The 18400-nt window shown below is 38.0% G+C and overlaps 2 protein-coding genes across 4 annotated transcripts in view; both read left to right on the top strand.

Annotated features, from left to right (window-relative positions):
- The first annotated feature begins 510 nt into the window (after positions 1 to 510).
- On the top strand, positions 511 to 11532 carry anxa11b (annexin A11b). Its single transcript, XM_067489085.1, has 15 exons — positions 511 to 699; positions 5041 to 5416; positions 5573 to 5610; positions 5791 to 5931; positions 6066 to 6153; positions 6285 to 6379; positions 6501 to 6614; positions 6814 to 6904; positions 7039 to 7118; positions 7222 to 7278; positions 7401 to 7494; positions 7633 to 7728; positions 8796 to 8854; positions 8955 to 9077; positions 9169 to 11532. Exons 2-15 carry the CDS (start codon positions 5050 to 5052, stop codon positions 9226 to 9228), a joined length of 1503 nt encoding a protein of 500 aa, XP_067345186.1. The 5' UTR covers positions 511 to 699; positions 5041 to 5049; the 3' UTR covers positions 9229 to 11532.
- A 3250-nt stretch (positions 11533 to 14782) lies between these two features.
- Positions 14783 to 18400, top strand: part of LOC137105263 (disks large homolog 5-like) — a 30450-nt gene continuing 26832 nt past the window's right edge. For all 3 annotated transcript variants that reach the window (XM_067487191.1, XM_067487194.1, XM_067487192.1), the window contains exon 1: positions 14783 to 15529. In XM_067487191.1, coding sequence (XP_067343292.1) covers positions 15232 to 15529 — 298 coding nt within the window. In that variant the 5' untranslated portion in view covers positions 14783 to 15231. The remainder of the gene's footprint in view (positions 15530 to 18400) is intronic.

The raw sequence follows: 18400 nt of genomic DNA on the forward strand, positions 1-18400 counted from the left end.
CCTAATGTGCTTTTCCTAATGCTTGACTTGCATTTGCGATAAGGGGAAAGTTTTCTGCATTTACCTAAAAGGAATTACCCCAAAAATCTGTTGTTCATACAATGTTGTAACAACATGACTCGTTTTAATACGAGTATGGGTTTGTCAGTAAAATGGGGGAAATCTTGCATCCAGAACGTGATGTTTGTAATAGACTAATCATAATTTGTATTTATTGACACATGAGTATTTGCAGTGTTAAGACTTTAACTGGATCAAAAAATAAAAATAAGTAAGTGGGCCATTGTGCACAGTGAGTAAATGATCTTTAATTTCATTCTAAGCTGTGGTTGTATTGGTTTTACTCAAGTTAAAAAAACATCAGATCTTCTTGCACCACAGTACAATATTTGGCATTTCATTTACATTTTCATCGTTCAAATTACAATTACATGTTCACTGGGTCGTTCTGTGCTCTCTCCGGCCGAGGAGATTAATGTAATTGCCCCCGGACACCATTCGAGCGGGCCCCATGACACAAACGCCACAGGACAGCAGGCTGAGTCAACATCAGGCTTTTTCTCTGCTCTGACAGCGGACTAGTAACCGAGCAAAGGTTATTGCTGCAGCACGGAAACAATCCGAGGACACCGCCCTCTGTCTCAGGCAGCTCTCCGTGTTGCTGCTCTCTCGTCTCTTCCCGGATCCGAAGTCTTTGAAGTAAGTTGCTTCAATATTTTCGTCAGGATTCCGAATGTTGTTCTTAACGTGTGTGTGAAATGTCGGTCATACCCTGCGTTTCCTGCTCCTACCTAGTTAGTAATTTTACTAAGTAACATTAGTTCAGGAAATCAGCCTCGCCTAATTCAATAGTCACCGCTGGACTCGATCGCAACAAACACAGGATTTCCTGAATTGTTATGCATCTGGCTAACGCGGTAGTTGTATATTTTAGCCTAGTTTCCTTCTAAATGTGATGCTACGTGCTAAAGTTAGTTGAGATAGCTACACTTTTTAGAGTTATGCAACGTTAAGGGACCGCGGGGCTTCTACTAATTCCTGGAAATCAATGTCGGAGTGAAATGCAACATTAGGTTTCAATGTACGGGAGGCTTTGAACGGAAGCTTCCTTGCTACTGTGAATATATAACAATCCAGTGCTTAGTGAATCTGAGTTTATTTGCTAGGTGGCGACTTGGAAAATCACAGGCCCGTGATGCTCAACCGCAGTATGAATTCTGGTGCTTTCAAGTGCTCCTCGAAAAATTACGCTTTAAGGTGTCAGGAAAGATAACTTATGTGTTGATTAATCATTTGCTTTAGAAATTAGGAACTGTGTGACAGAAGTAAATAAAATTCCCTCTGGCATATAAATTGTGATTTTGAAGAATGCAAATGCAGCGAAAAAATTAGTTTTTTTTCTCATTTCTAGAATGAACAATTTATCAGATGAACAAATCGTTAAAACGTCATTTGTCCCCTAACATGCAGGGTAAAATTGTTTTGTTTTTTTCCAATAACACTGCCTCACCACTGGTTTCACAGTTACAGAGGAGAGAGATGGAAAACTGGGAGCATCAATTATCAGACGCCCTTCAAAAAAAACTAATTAGATGGAAATGCAATAGCTCTAAATTTGTTTGGCTGTAAGTTGTGTTTTTGAGTCAAACCATGAATCGTTACTGAGACCTGGATGCATTTTCATCGGTTTCCCTTCCTGCAGAGTTTCCAGGTCCCATCGTGGATCCTTTGGTTTCACCTAGTAACCTACCTGCTATGTTGTGTCCATATAAACAAAGTACATTTACAGTCTGTCACAGTTGACATACCTGCAGCTTTAATGAGTATTTTGTGAGTATTTTTAGTTATAAATAACACTGAAGCACCTTGAAAGTTGTTAATTGCAACAACAAATCTTTGGGTGAGCAGTATCCCAACAACAGGCGTTTTATGAAATGGAATTTTCTGGTTGCCTCGTGCAATTGTTCCAAGCTTGTTCTACAACTATGCCTACACACTGCTAATAACCTGGATCAAGTGTGTTGAGTCACATTTAGAAACCAGAACATACCATCTTGGATTAGAGTGGAGTGGGGAAAAACAAAGCAAATTGGTATCTTCCAAATTCTGATTGCCTGAACACTCCTGCTCTAGATAATCAACAGTGAGTAGGGGCATTAGTTAAGTAGTGATAGGTGGAAAACAAGCAAGGCAGGGGGGGTTTGTTGAGGACCAGATTTAATGTGTGTGTGTGTGTGTGTGTGGTTTAATGTGTATAGAGAACATCCAGAGAACAATACTAGTTTGTGTTATGCAGTATTTATTTTGATGATATTTCCCATGTCACTCATTCCCTGCTATCATGGTAAAGCCCCTGCTGTGTAAAAGGTGTGCCACACCCAGTTCTGGAAAAACTTGAAAAACTTGAACCACTCTGTACATAGAAGTCTACATCCTATATAGTTGAGTCTAAGGGTGGAGCAGTTTATAAGGAAGACACACCAAATGTGTGAAAGGTAAAGTATGATGATTATCATTTTGTGAAAGTGGTTTGTTGACAAATATGCAGAAGTACTGGAGTTTTTACAACTTTAAAACCATTAACAACATGGACTCTATTAGACATATATATTTTAGATTTACTCTATATAATATGAGAGCATGACCAGCCGAAAATGAGTTCGACTTCATCAGCAACATTAAGTAATAATACTTTTTTTCACATCCTTCCATTTGATTTTTGAAAAATTAAACATTTCACTATAAAAGTTCACAAACTTCCAGGTTTATTGCTTGTTTTTGAGTTTTACTGGCCATGTCTGACTCATACTTAGAGGCTAATCCAAAGGGGCCAAGGAAAGGCAGCTGCCCCATCTGTTGCAGATTTTGCGCCCCGCCACCCACCCACACACACACACACACTTTAAAGATGTCTAAGGGTATAAACAAGTTAGTTTGAATTAAACTAGATTAGTTAAACTAAAGTACACTTAGGAACTGTGCTAATTTAGCCAGATACCCTGACTGAGTATTCATGTTTGACTTTTGTGACTGCTAATAAAGCAGCTTTCCTGTGGTTGGCTACAGAACTGAGATCTGTGACTGTTTTCTGTGCATTAATGCCACAAAGACACTTGATATCAATTTAGTTTCACACAATGTTGTTTATTGTTCTCACCTAAATTCTAAAAAAAGTATACTAAATCACACTTAAGTTAACTTAGTATACGTCCAGTCACTTATGATAAATATATTTGAAATGTGCTTTTGGTTTTGTTTTGGCATAGGAAACACTGACAGTGTTAATGATATGATTGGGCAAATAAAAAGCTACTAAAATACACTTGGGTGCACTTGTACTAGTCTATACACTATGAGTTCTACTAATGCATTTAAAGCCACATTTTTTTATACTATTGTCTACTATTTTTAAAGTGATTTGCATAAATTAGAAGTATATTTTAATTTGATTTTAATATAGCTATAAATACTGTATACTTGTGTGTAAAATATAGTTTAAAATATGTTTCCCAAGTGGAAAAATAAGTATAATAGTAACAAGTTCACTGAAATTTTTGTACTAAAAAAAAGTTAAACAAAAATATGTATATGTATAAATAAGTGTAGTTATTAAAAGTACATTACTCCCTATTTAGACCTCCTTAGTCCTTTTTCCTTACTTATAAGTGTAATAATAAGCACTTATACTCATTGTAATTTCAGGTATTCATATAAAGTACTAAACTAACAAAAAAATAAATATTTTATTTTAAATAAAAAATCAACTTAGATCTCATGTCCCATTATTATATAATTATGACCTTGCACTAAAGAAATGTACTTTACATTTTTAAAAATATATTTTCCAGACACTATTAGAGTAACAACGTTTAGGTGTGTTTACTAGTTTATTAGTAGTAAAAATCACCAAAATGTAAAAGCAGCATATTCGAGTGTGTGTTCAGGTTGCAGAGTATTGTAGATGCAATTACAGTTAAGTTGTGTTGGACTTTGTTAGAGCTGTGAATGGGTGTGGGTAAGAACTGCGGTAATCCATGTAGATACCATGACTGAGGTTTCCATGGCAATAGTGGTCTCTGGCCAGTGTTCACGTTTGACTTTATGTGATTGCTAATACAGCAACCTTCCTATGGCTGTGTGGTATATGTGCCACACTACAAAACTGAGATCTCTAACTCTTTTCTTCTTGACACGATCGCCAATATACATTATTTGTTAAAATATATAGAGACACAAATAAAGTATAATTATAATAAATGGATTTAAAGAGTGCTATTTTTAAATGCTTACACTGTAGTTAGTGTAAAGATGAAATAGAATTAATGCAAATAAAGGGGAAATCTGCTTAATCTACATTTTTGATTTGGCACAGGTTTTACACTAGGTTCCCTCCCTGACGTGACCCTCCACATTTCTCCTGTCTTGGGACCGGCACAGAGAGTGCATTGGCTTGTGCAGCCTCCTTGGATTGGTTAATGCAAATTAATTAATGCAAATAAAAATCTACTAAAATAAACTTGCATTTGACCTTACTTGATGTTACCACTAGGCAAATCAGACCACCCCAGTCTAATCCAAGATGGTATCGTCCAGCTTCTGATTGGTTGAACACACATGATCCTGGTTATTATAGCAGTGCTCAGGGATACTTGAAAAAAAACTAGGAACAATTGCATGAGAGAACCATAAATTTCCATTTCATAAAAAGCCTGTTGTTCGGATACTGCTCACCCTAAGATGTGTTGTTGGAGTTACACAACTGTCAAGGTGCTTCAGTTAAATTTATAACTAAGCACAATACTCATTAAAGCTGCAGGTATGTCAACTGTAACATACGTGATGTTGCCACATCTGGATCTGGAGAGAAATGCCGACCAGACAATTCAGACAAACGAAGAATAGCCTCTGTTGATAGAAACAATCAGATGGACAGAATAGGAATTCATGATCATTTACCCTATATATACACTTAACCTGCCTGTGGCATTGGCTCTCAAATGTACATCACAGTAACTATCCACAACTTTTTGTCACCGCCAGATTCAGAAAATGAGCTACCCAGGATACCCACCACAGGGAGGATACCCACCTCAACCAGGGGCATATCCACCTCAGGCTGGTGGCTACCCACCCGCAGCTGGGGGCTACCCACCCGCAGCGGGTGGCTACCCACCCGCAGCTGGGGGCTACCCGCCCGCAGCTGGGGGCTACCCTCCTGCTGCAGGAGGCTACCCCCCACAGGGAGGCGGATATCCACCCCAAGCTGGCGGTTACCCTCCTGCAGCGGGTGGCTACCCTCCAGGGGGCTACCCTGCACCGGGTGGTGGCTATCCTGCCCCAGGTGGAGGCTTCCCTCCTCAAGCAGGAGGATACCCACAGCCTGGAGCAGGAGGATATCCCTCAATGCCTCCAGGAGGTAATGCATGATTTGTAATGAAGTAGGGAATATTCAGATTCAATATATTTTCCAAAAACACCATAGCAAAAAAATAAAATAGAAACGCTTATTTTGTATTTTTGTGCATTTTAAATTCATTGCATTTTGAGTGGTATGTCAATATTTTCCTTCCAGGTGGAGGCTGGGGTGCAGCACCGGGTGGCTATGGAACGGTACATAGATCCTTATCTTTCGATTCACCTTTGCAGTGACATGTCACGAGTGACATATGGCCTGACTTAAGTTAAATCTCCTATTTGCTTAAATCACCTTATCTTTACTCCCACTTAAACTTTCCTTGTTCTAAGTTTGTCACTATGTACTCAGCACTTACAACTGGCATTTGTTTGCAGCCTGGAGCTCAGCAGGGATACCCAGGAGGCCCCACGCCAGGTCAACCCATGCCGAGTTTCCCTGCTGCCCCCCAAACCAACCCCTCAATGCCAGGATATGGAGGTGGTGCTCCAGCCAACCCTCAGGCACCTGCCATTTCTGTAAGATGCATATGTCTTCATTCTAGGACTTATCTGAATCTGTGTTTCCTATGTGAATGCATATAAAAACACCTTTCTGAATGTTTGTGGTACTTTGTCCTCTGATCTTTTTATTTCTCATGTTGTTTTTAAAGAAAGGATACAGGGGTTCTATTAAGGACTTTCCGGGGGCTGATCCTCTGAGGGATGTTGAAGTTCTTCGAAAGGCTATGAAGGGTTTTGGTCGGTAATCATTATGATGTTTTTTTTATTTAAGTAGGCTAAACTCATCAAATGTGTTCTGTAAAATTGACTTGCAGTTTATTTGCTCATCCACTTATTACAAATCATAAACTAAATATAACATTGCACAGGCACCGATGAAAATGCGATTATTGAACTGCTTGGAAATCGTTCCAATAAGCAGAGAGTTCCAATGGTAGCTGCCTACAAAACTACTTATGGAAAGGTATGGGTTTTTTTGGGGTTTGTTTCAATTATTGTTCTTTTATTTGCGATTTATAAATTCATTATTTTTCCTCAATATGACCCTTGACTCGTGTTTTTTGTTTTGTATTTTTCCCTGTTAGGATTTAAAGCATGATTTGAAGTCTGAGCTCACTGGCAATTTTGAGAGCCTGGTTCTTGCCATGTTGATGAGCCCTGCGCAATTTGATGCATTTGAACTCAGAGAGGCTATCAAGGTTGAAAGTTTGACTTGTTTTATCAAATGCTTTAATTGTGTTCTAACTGTATTGTGAGAGTCATCACTTCATAGGAAAATAAGGCAAAAGCCATTTAGACTTAGGTCAAAGACGATGAGGAGCGAATGTTTCTAGTATTTACTCTCAGAAGCCTGTGTGTCTTTGAACGTCCTACTAAGGATCTTCTACATTTTCTCAGGGTGCTGGAACAGATGAACCTTGTCTGATTGAGATTCTTTCTTCACGCTCCAATGCAGAGATTCATGAAATCAACAGAATCTACAAAGCTGGTATGCTCTAAAGTTCCTGTACTGTTCAGATCTTACAGTATATTCAGGTTATTGTCACAGGATTTGACCAAATGTAATAAAAGACAAAAATTATAAAGATTTTATATTTCTAAAAAGCCACACCTTCCTTCCAGAGTACAAGAAGAGCCTGGAGGATGCCATCAGCAGTGACACCTCTGGTCACTTCCGCAGGCTCCTGATCTCTCTCTGTCAGGTAGCTACTGCTCACCTTTTAGATAGTTGACATTGAACATTCTTAAAATCTACTCCACCCATGTCCTGTGTAATTCGTAACCTCAACATGTCTTAATCTCTAGGGAAATCGTGACGAGAGGGAGACTGTGGACATCTCCCTGGCCAAACAGGATGCTCAGGTACTGGTTTAAAGTGATTAAGTGTTTTTAAAAAAAGAATTTCCGTTTTCCTATTTTCAATGTTTGTGTGTGTGTGTGTGTGTGTGTGTGTGTGTGTGTGTGTGTGTGTGTGCACACAACAGAAATTGCATGCTGCTGGAGAAAATAAATTGGGAACAGATGAGTCTCAGTTTAATGCCATCCTGTGTGCTCGCAGCAAGCCTCACCTTCGGGCAGGTGTGTTATTTCAACATTGTTAAATAACAATTATTTTTCTTCCTCCATCGCATGACGTTTCTCCATTGGCTTTCTTCTTTGTTGTCCCACTGTGAGTAAAGTCGTACATTGACTTCTTGATTTTGGTTTTGTTTTTAGTCTTCCACGAGTACCAGCAGATGTGTGGAAAAGACCTTGAGAAGAGCATCTGCAGTGAAATGTCTGGACATTTGGAGGATGGCATGGTGGCTGTGGGTATGTTCTTTGGGGCTGTTTTCTAAATCTCAAGGGCTTTGGAAAACCGTGGCTTTCCAAAAAATATTGAAGCCTTAAGTGTGTATTCTGAAGGTTGTGTAATAAACAGACATACTCAAAACCACAGAGTTACTGCCATTTTAGTTTATCACGTTGCTGTAGCACCACCTTAAGGCTAAATGGCATCAAATTAAATCAAACAAGACTCTGGAAACTAAATATTGGAAAGCATGCAATATCATACAATAGATAGATAGATAAATATTATACAATTTATTATGCTAAATGCTGTGAACATTAGATACGTATTTGCGCCAGGGTTGTTATAGTACAGTGGAAAAAAACAGTACAAACTATAATTAAAATTAAAACTAAATTCATTACGAAGACAATAAGAACTGAAACTGAATTAAACCCCAAACAAAAACTAAATAGAAATGTCAAAGTTTAAGTTAAAGTGGAGTCATCCGTCCAGTTCCGGACAGTATGGAAAATGGAAAAAAATGTAACTGCTCTTTGTTTGGAAAGTACAGGTATTAAATAAGCTATTATTATTATTATTATAATGCAAAGCTATTATCTAGCAGGTAACCTATACACTTTTAAACACAGAAATCTAAAAAATGTTTTTAAAATCTAAAATAAAATCAAAACTAGATTTCTATGACAATACTAGGCTAAACCGAAACTAACAAATCCAGTCCCCAAAAAAACTGAAACTTAGCTACAAACATTGAAACCGTTAAAAACGCTGCAGTAGTAGTTTAGTAAAATTATTTTAACTGAAAACAAAACATCTTTGCCAGACAGTATCATAAAACAATTAACAAAACAAAAACAATTTATGTCACCTTTTGGACAAGTATTATCATGGATTAAATTTCAACGTAGTTCTACTTCCGTGTAAACTGTCTTATTTTTTCAGTTATAAACAACCTGCTTTTTGACAGCTTTTCTGTCTTCTCTTTTCTTAAAATTTAACAGTTGAGGAATTTTTCAGATTGTACAGATTCATACGAGACATGTCGATTCTTTCACAGTGACTAATGTCAATCTCTGTTTCCTAGTGAGATGCATCAAAAACACTCCAGCCTACTTCGCAGGAAGGCTCAATAGGGCCATGAAGGTACAACCGTTATCAGTGGTCGCCTTTTATTCTATCAGTGATGTTGTTGTGGAGCGACCGAGGAGCAGAATTAAATTGTCACATTGTGGTCTGTTGACAGGGTGCAGGCACCAAAGACAGAACCCTCATACGTATAATGGTGACCCGCTCTGAGGTAGATATGTTGGACATCAGACAGGAGTATCTGAAGGCCTACGGAAAATCACTGTACACCGATATCTCTGTAAGTCCAACCAGTCATGCTGTTATCACAGTCACAGTTCCAGTTGTGTTTTTCATTTTTCATGTGATTTATAATGGTCTGCATTTCCCAGGGTGATACCTCCGGGGATTACAAGAAGCTGCTGTTGAAGCTGTGTGGAGGTACCGACTAAAACGAAAAGAATACTGTCTCATATGGAAGATGCATAACACCTCACTGAAACAACTATATTTGTACTATAATGCTAAAGTACTTTATCAACTCTGATGCATATGGTATTTCAAAATTTAATTTGCATAGTCTTCTTCTATGACATGATTTTTTTTTGCTACTGTATGATTGCCAAATGGTAAATATATATTAATATGAATATTTTCAAAGATGCAGTAGATTGCTTTTTTATTGTTGCAAAAAAGTAGGTGCCTAACAATTGTATACCTAACTGAAAGAATGTAAAATGCCACACACTGCTAATAATCAGAATATTACATTTTAATAATCATATAATCATTAGAGGTAATCTTATTTGGAAGAATATTTTTCAGTTCTTTGTTTTTAGTTATAATACTTTTATGCATTACTTTATAAATATATAGTGGTGGCGTTACCCGGGAAAGTTAATGTCATCCACAAGAAATTCAGTGTATAACAAACAAAGTGTGTGTGACTAGTATTCAAGCTTCAGCAAATTAGATATAACCCAGTCTGATACAGACTGTTGATGTTAACTTCATGCTTGCTTAAATGGTCACAGTTAAATTTTAGGTCAGCTTCGAACGTAACAAATGCTGTGGGCATCTCCTCCATCTTTGTAGTGTCCGCATTAGCTGTAATCAGAGATGTACAGTCATGCCAAAGTTAGTACTCCCTTATTTTGAAATGCAAAAAAGAATAAAACAAAACATTTTTTATCAGCACAATATTAGATGCAAAATTCACTATTACAAAGGTTTCTTAGTCAGAAATTAAAGTTTTAATTGATTTATCAATTGCAAACTTTTGAACATTTTAAATGTTCATTATTTTACCAAACATTTTGCTTATAGACACTTCTTGACCATTTTTGTTATTTCTGATAACGATAGGATACTTGTACCAGCTGAATGAGCATAACTATTATGTTGATTGTATGTATGATTTAGGGTAAAGTTTACAGTTTCAGTGTAAGGGGATGCATACACCGATCAGGCGTAACATTATGACCACGTGGCTCTGCCATGAATTTTACTTTTACAAGATTATAAGTTCTCAGTTTTGGGGTTGAAACTGTCAGAAAGGTGATAATTCTGTGTGTTTATTACTGAGTTCAAAGTCGATAGTGAAGTCGTACTGGAGTGCAACAGTAGAAGAAATGGTTCTAATGTTTTGGCCAACCTATTTAAAATGAATGAGGGGGCCAAACATTAGAACCACCTCTTCTAATGTTGCACTCCAGTACGACTTCACTATCAACTTTGAACTAAATAATGTTCTACTAAACTAAATAAACACACAGTAGAATTATCACCTTTCTGACAGTTTCACCCCCAAAATTGAGAACTTATAATCTCGTAAAAGTAAAATTCATGGCAGAGCCACTGTTCTGGATTGCATTAAATTGCACAGGTGGTCATAATGTTATGCCTGATCGGTGTAAAGATGAATGCAGATTTAACCCTAAACCTAGAACAATACCAATGTACATTCAGCTAGGACAAATGTTCTTTCATCATCAGAAGTCACAAATATGGTCAAGGAGTGTATATGAAATAATGTTATGGTAAAATAATGAAAATTAAAAGTTAAATTAATTAAAAATAACTATTTTTTAATGAAGAAACACGTGTAATACGTAATTTGCATTAGATATTATGTTGATGGAAAAAATCTCTATTTAAGCTCTTTGATAATTTAAAATAAAGGCCTACTAACTTTTGCACATGACTGTACCTTTGCTTAATGGTCAAATTAACTTTCAATTTCTAATTAGCTTTGCAAAACTCTTTTGTTTCAATTCTGACTTGTAAACCTTTCCAATCATATATCACACTGTATCAAACGTTGCCTTTCACTATATCCTGAAAAGCCAGTGCCTCTGGACAAATCATTTTGTGTCTTTTGTTAGGGCTGCTGTGTTGATCACCCTTCACTGTGTGTTTTGTCTTGCAAACAATTTCACTTATTTGTGTATGTAATCCTTAGGTTGTTTGATTTGTAATATTTGGTTTACCTTTTCTTTCAGTATCCTTTACTGGTTTGCATGTTTTATTGCCAGTAGAGGGCTCTTGGTTCATATAAAGTGCCGTTTTCAATGTTTATGGGGTTTTTCTATTGAATTAGTTTGGCTGTATACTGAATATGTATTGCATTGCATTCTTGATATTGGTTTAAATATAATGAATTCCCTTTTATAGTCTTCACACATTGGGCCATTTTATAGTTTCAGTGTCTACCGAGCCACTTCTTTATTTCAATAAACAACATTTGGCATACCTGGGTCGCCTTTGTGGAAATGGATTCATGTTTTGCATGAAAAAGTGACGGTGGATTTTGTGCTCTCAGGCAGCGCACAATGACCAATTTGCATTTCAAAGCCAGTCTTATTTTCACCACCTTGGACTGTCTCCCCCCCCGCCCCCACCACCACCACCGCGCACACAATACTCTCAGCATCATGAGCTGCACATTTTGTTGAGAGGTCGAAGTAATGTGGCTTTCATGCACGTGTGGGCTTTGCCATATAATCTGAGAGTGAGAGAAAATGTTTTGAGGTTTTTTTTGCAGCTCAAGTGATATGGCACAGAGAGCTATCTCAAGGCTATAAATAGTGTCCATATTGGAAACACAGATGTCCTAAAAGTCTTTCTGTTTGCTCACTGGCCTCAAAGTGTGGCCTCAGAGGGATTGTGATGGGTAGGCAAATGTCTTCACTTCTACTACACCTTTCTCACTTCACTATTTCTCATACCCACTCAAAGTGAAAAGCTCCCACCAGCCAGAGGACAAAGGGGGATGAATATTTGAAGCCAGTATTTGTGTATTTTCTCTGAAGTGGAGACTGTTTGCCGTGATACCTCCTGAAATATATAGGTCAAAAGAAAATCAGAGGGGCCTCCCATTTGGCTCACTTTTACAGACAGACTACTTTCCCGATTTCTAGACAAAGTGCTTTAATTATTAACATGTGGATGTGATAGCAGGATGCTTCACCCTTTCTAGGACTTGATTACACTTATACACATTGGGTTACACAGCTTATTTGGAGATGTCAGACACGTGCATATGGGAGTCGTGTCAATCAATAAGATCTGTCCGCGTCATCTGAACTAGTGATGGGAGCTGTGAAGGTCAGCCCCTGATTATCCCTTAGCCCTCACAGTTACCATCACACCCCTGGGGCTCTTTTTCTTCTTTAAAAGGTCTATTATAAGGATTGCTATTTGAATTTTGACTCATGTCTCCTAAAACTTGTCATATCAGAGGATTGAAATCCTTGGGTATAAAAATATGATACTATAAAAAAGACTTCTAACATAAATAATAAAAATAAAAATACTTAAAGCATTTGTTTCACTACAGATTAAATGCAATAATCTTAATGAAAACCCCATTCAGTGTAACCTATAGTTATACCACATTTTGCCTTAATTCATATCATCATCATCGGCCCAATGCTAATACTCTGTTACAGATATTCAGTAAGAGTAAGTATTGACCAAATTGTTGATTTATAGTGGATTATCTCCACTCATCCAAGGAACAATCTGCAATGGAGTGACATTTGGTTGCCAGGGACATAATCCTGCTTTAAACTTTATGAATGCATATAAGCAAATTACAAAGCTGAGGATTTGATGAACAACATATAATGAGATCTATCTGTAGCAGCAGCAACACTATCCTGCCTGTAGAGCGGCAGCCTGCAAGGCCTGAGGCCCATCCTCTTATATTTGACCAAGTAGAGGAATTAAAACCCATCTAAACTATTCCTGTTGTTTGTTTGCGCAGCCTTACTATATGTCTAGCCAAAGATGCTTTGAAGAAATCAAAGTAATGTCCACTTATTGCTTTCACTGAGAACAGCAGCCTGAGGTTGAGCTTTTCAGGGCGTAGCAGTTTCCGTGTCACTCTAGTGTGATGTTTTTAAGAATTTGTATAATTCCTAGACATCCTACTTTTCTTGGTGAGAGCCAAACTGATTTTCCCAGCAGGATGAAACAGTTAGTTGATTTGTTACATAACTATTAAAATGTTTTAAAAGTCGTGAAAAACATAAGAAAATCTGAATGAGAGACACAATCCTCATAGAGGCAATATTCTGAGGCTACTAAAGTAAGTAGACTATCGCCAGTAATTATGCTTAACAAGCTCAATATAAAATCACGTATTCAACATCAGTCCAGTTCAGCTCAAATCTGAGGCTACATGTTTACTTTATATAATGTTATATATGAGTTCATGTTTTGCTTTTTAATCATTTGTTTCTAGAGGATCTCAGGCTCATGTGATGTCTGCCTCCTTTGAGATCTGATGGATTATGTGGAGCAGAAAAAAGCTCACAGACCGGGGAAGATATGTCAGGGGACAGTCCAGATGAGAAACAGGCAGTTTACTATCAGGAGGTGTGTTAGTAAGTGATGCAATATCACCTGAAAAACAAATAGGAAATAAAAGCCATTGGATTGGCCTTAAATTTAGTGCTTAAGATGTGCAATAAACGGGATTCACTGAACACATTGAGCTTTCGGATGCAAACCCAGATCAATATATGCATGATCTGTAATGCTGTAATATTTACGGCTTAACAGTAACAGCTTTATGCTCACACAGTAGAGGAATACCATTTTACTAGAGTACATTTTTATTTGAGTATTTGTACAGCTTTTCATGAAGTCATCTACTACTGGTCAATTTCACCGTTTGCAGTCATTATGAGTCTCATTTTAGTCTTAAAATCAGATAAAATGTAATTTTGATCACTTTTATCCGTTTGTGCTCATTTTATGTCGTTTTTGATCAACATGTAGCTTTTTTAACCATTTTTCATCTCTTTGTATTGATTTTGTGTATATTTTTGATTTATTGTTATTATTTTTCTAATTTGTTTCCTTGGGGTTGTTCTGTCTCTAAATTGCCCGTAGGTGTTAATGTGAACGTGGATGGTTGTCTGTCTCTTCAGAACCGTGAAAGAGACATAGACAGACAGACAGACCTGTACCCCGCTCGCGACCCTGAGCAGAATAAGCGGTTACAGATAATGGATGGATAGATGGATGGTTGTGTTTTGACTTTGTGCTCAGTTATTTAGCCACGCTGATAGACATAGTTAAGATCACAAAATGTAATTCATTGATTAAAAAAGGAAATTACTTGCGTCTTTATCCTGATGGACAATATTACGCCAGTTTCTTAATAAGGGCAGATTAGAGATGAGATTTTGAGGAAAGATTAATAATATCTCTTATTTCTATAAGATTTAGAATATGTATTTTCTGGATGCCTGGACCCTACAGTTAACGCCAAACCCATCACAAACTCTGCTACACACTGATTCAACGCCTTACACGCCGAATAACGTTCTAGAAGAACTTTCTAGAAGTTTTTTTTTTACACGATGTTGTACTAATTTACATTTTACGTTTGTCCCCATGGGAATTGAAAGCGGCGGGGAGCCAGGTGCGTCTAAAAGCGAGGCCCCGCCCACGTTTACCTTAAATGTCCATTGCTCTGAATAACGTGATTGGTTCAGAGCTGCCGCTGCTGGGACGGTGAGACATGGCGGAGTTTGTGCTCTTACGCGCGGAGGTTCTGAAGAGTTTTTACACTTTCCAACATGTCGAAACAACTTGATTTAAAGACGACAATGTGTTCGTAGCGTGCGCAGAGCGCAGCGTAAGAAGCAAGACACGTCTGTTTTTTTTCTTTCTTTTTTTCCAGGAAGGACGGAGCGGCGGTCGGGAAAATGTGTTGTCATCTTCGTGCAGTCAACAGCCCCGGCCAACAAATATGGCTACTTCTTGTGTATCCTTCAATTCGGGTTGAAAAACCGTCCCAGCTGGGCCGAGCGGGACACTTTCTGGGACAGTAGTCCAAAGTGAAGTTTACTACCAGACAGACTAAGAAGCTGGGTTTGTCCCGAAGCGGCTCGGGTTAAAGCAGGGGTGGGGTGGTGGGGAAGGAAACAGAAGGAGAAGAGATGGAGCCTAAACATAAGGAATTGCTGGAGAAATGTTACCACAACTTGGTGGAGTCCATAACAGATGCAGACCGAGTTGTGGATGTTTTGGCTCACTGCGGGTCCCTCAGCCAGTCTGAACACTACGAGCTGGGCCACGACTGCGCCTCCAACTCGGAAAAAGTGGACCTCCTCCTGAAGATACTGATCGCTAAGGACAGAGACTGCTTCGCAGAGTTTTGCGCGGCTCTGGAGAAGACGCACCCTCACCTGCTCTCTGTGCTGATGGATGGCATCGGACCAGTGGATCATACAACCGGTGAGAGGACAAACCTGTTGTTAGTTAAGGTGACTCGGTGCATGTTTGGAAGCATCTGCAGCTTTATCATAGCGATGCACAGTGTAGTTAGAGGTCCACTGTCCTTTATTTTGGCCATGATCCAACCTGTTCCCCTGCTCTGTGCATGACCTAACATTAGACGTGTTGACCATATGACAAAGTGATGAAGGGAATGACTTTTCCTTTGGGCAAATATAAAGAGAGAGGGCTGCATGTGACCTGGTGCCTATTTACACTAACACTACTGTGCTTATTTCCTTTGCCATGTCACCACAAGCACAGACTCCTGGCCTTTTGTGAGAGTATTTAATGGACCTAAAAAGACTCAAACAATCAATGTAGTGATAGGAAGGGCTGCCTGGAGGTGTGTGTGTGTGAGAGAAAGAGGGGGAAATCAATAACCCACTGATAAATGTGTGACGAACTAAATGTCTGTTAATGCACACAGGGCAATGACGTAGACACAACTGGCACATCAGGCTTAAACCAATAACTCTGGCATAATTGTATTCGTAAAGGTGATAATGTTGATTCATTCAGCTGTGTGATCATTTTAGAAGAGGTTGTACTGCATTACTACATTTAGTCCAGCTTCAGTGATATAAATAGGAAGCCCCCCCCCCCAAAAAAAGTCTTCAGTTCAATTTAAAAAGCATGAAAGACGATATCGTTGAACCAAGACAGTCTCAACAGAAACTGAACATTATTAACCTCACAAACGTACAGTTTTTTTTTTTGATTGCACTAAATTTAGTTTTTTACAAACTTTCATCTGAATGTACTAATACAGAATTACAAATGTCCGTTTTATTTTTGTCTCGGGGCGAAACAAACAGCATCTAACAATAAACTTTTTATTTTACAGAATAATCTTTAAATTCATTTCTGTGTCTGTAAAATGTAAGAAAATATTGATCACAAATCTCAGAGCCCAAGGGAAATTTCTTTAAATTGCTATTAACCAATTAGTCAGATTTATCTCTAATTGTTGGATCTATGAAGTGTTAGGAAATGCTAAAAACTTTTCCATTAGAAGTCCTCAAAGCCATGGGTGACTCTAACATTGTTTCCTATGTCTGGCCAACACTCCAAAACCAAACTATATTAAGCTTATTATTGCATAAAATGGAGAAATCTTGAGTATTTAGAAGGCGCAAATAGGAAATGTTTTGTATGGAAGCAATGTTACCTTAAATTTCTACTGATCAATTAAACAATTAGTCTATTAAGCTTTTGTTTTTCTTGTACTATAGTCAATATACGCAGAGATCTCATTTTAGAACAAAGAACTGACATCAGCATATGCTAATTTATGACAAAATTATTGGTCATTAAAATGGTCTTATCAATTTTTATGGGTTTTGGGTAATGAGTCTCTTATTCTTATTCCAGTAAGAATTTGCATTATGCATTCTTTGTATTTTAGAAAATACCTATAGAGACTCACAACATGTGCCTTTAAATTCTTATTCTCCTACAACATAAAGGTGGTCTGGAGATTTGATACCATATTGTAAGTAAGTAGTACACATGTACATTTATGTTTAACCTTTTAACATGACACAAATTCCATTCTGTGTCCTGTTATTTCAGCTTCATCCAGTCTGCTAGCTGAAGATGATTTTGTCTTTAAACATGAAAATACACATTTTGTAGATCATAGTGATAAATGACACATATCTGAGCCTTCTGTCTGCTTTGTTTTGGGATGTGTTAACTCTTGGATTTAGTGTAATAGGAGCTTAAATGTGTCCTCTGTGCTCATAAAAATACTCATCTTGCCTTTCACTGATGAACGCTATTCTTGTTTTACCCACTCAGCTAAATCTCAAAAGTATGGAAATAATTTAGCTGTTTTTATGATGGTAATAAATTTGTCATTAAATTCAGCGTAAGACATACTGGCCATAATTCGTATGCCAACATCCCTTTCAGCCCCGAATCCTTCCTTCAACTGTAATGTGTAGTATTTATATGTAATATGACGCAGTTGTAATGCATTCACACTCGGCACCTCTACTGCACCTAAGAAGGAGTATTTGCATTGCTCGTTACTTTGATCCCTCTCAGTAATCGTATCATACTTAGGGAGCTGAATGGCGAGATCTTAATTATGCATTTATTCTGTCCTCATTATTTATAGGAGAACCCAAGCTGCAGAGTGAGACTACTTTTCTAAGCTTCTTCATTTTTGCGCTGCATTTCACAATCATGCAGCCAGTTTAGAAGTGAATACTGATGGGCTTTCTGCTGCGGAAGAAGTTTGCATGTGACATGTTCTGGACTGATCTCAGTAGTTTGCAGCTCACTGTTGGTAGTCACACACACATGGCCTGAACTGTCTTTTGCTACTGGGCAGACAGGTTCCTCCGCTGCACTGCTAAAACAAGGGCCTTTCCCCAGGAAAACAGCAGCTTGTTACAGACTAGGTTTTTATTATAAGCAACCTGAGCTTGTTACTCCCCGGTCACCTAATATCCCAAAGGATGAGAGCTAGATCACCACTGAAATCAAAACATTAATAAGTGAGAGCTACATCAGTGAACCCCATATTGAGATTAATAATACTAAATGTAGCCTACAGAAGTGATCACAGATCTGCAGGAAATTGACTTTAATAAGATGGACATTGATATAAGACTTAAAATGTGTATCAAAGAGGGCTTCAATTTTTTCATAAACAAAGACACTCTGTAGTTTTATAGAGCAATAGCTCCAGGGCTTCATAGTAGACACCTTTTTGTTAACAGATTGTTCTCACCTTTTCTTAAAGAACAATAACGTGACTGCAGCACATCATAAGGGTGTGTATCGAGGGTGACGCTCTCACTTGGCTTTGCTACTACAAAA

This window comes from Channa argus, chromosome 20, assembly GCF_033026475.1.
Source record: "Channa argus isolate prfri chromosome 20, Channa argus male v1.0, whole genome shotgun sequence".
Lineage (NCBI taxonomy): Eukaryota > Metazoa > Chordata > Actinopteri > Anabantiformes > Channidae > Channa > Channa argus.

Coding starts and splice junctions, on each gene's coding strand:
- anxa11b (XM_067489085.1), top strand. CDS start 5,050: ATGAGCTACCCAGGATACCCACCACAGGGAGGATACCCACCTCAACCA. Junction 5,611..5,790: donor CACCGGGTGGCTATGGAACG/GTACATAGATCC, acceptor ATTTGTTTGCAG/CCTGGAGCTCAGCAGGGATA. Junction 7,729..8,795: donor GGATGGCATGGTGGCTGTGG/GTATGTTCTTTG, acceptor TCTGTTTCCTAG/TGAGATGCATCAAAAACACT.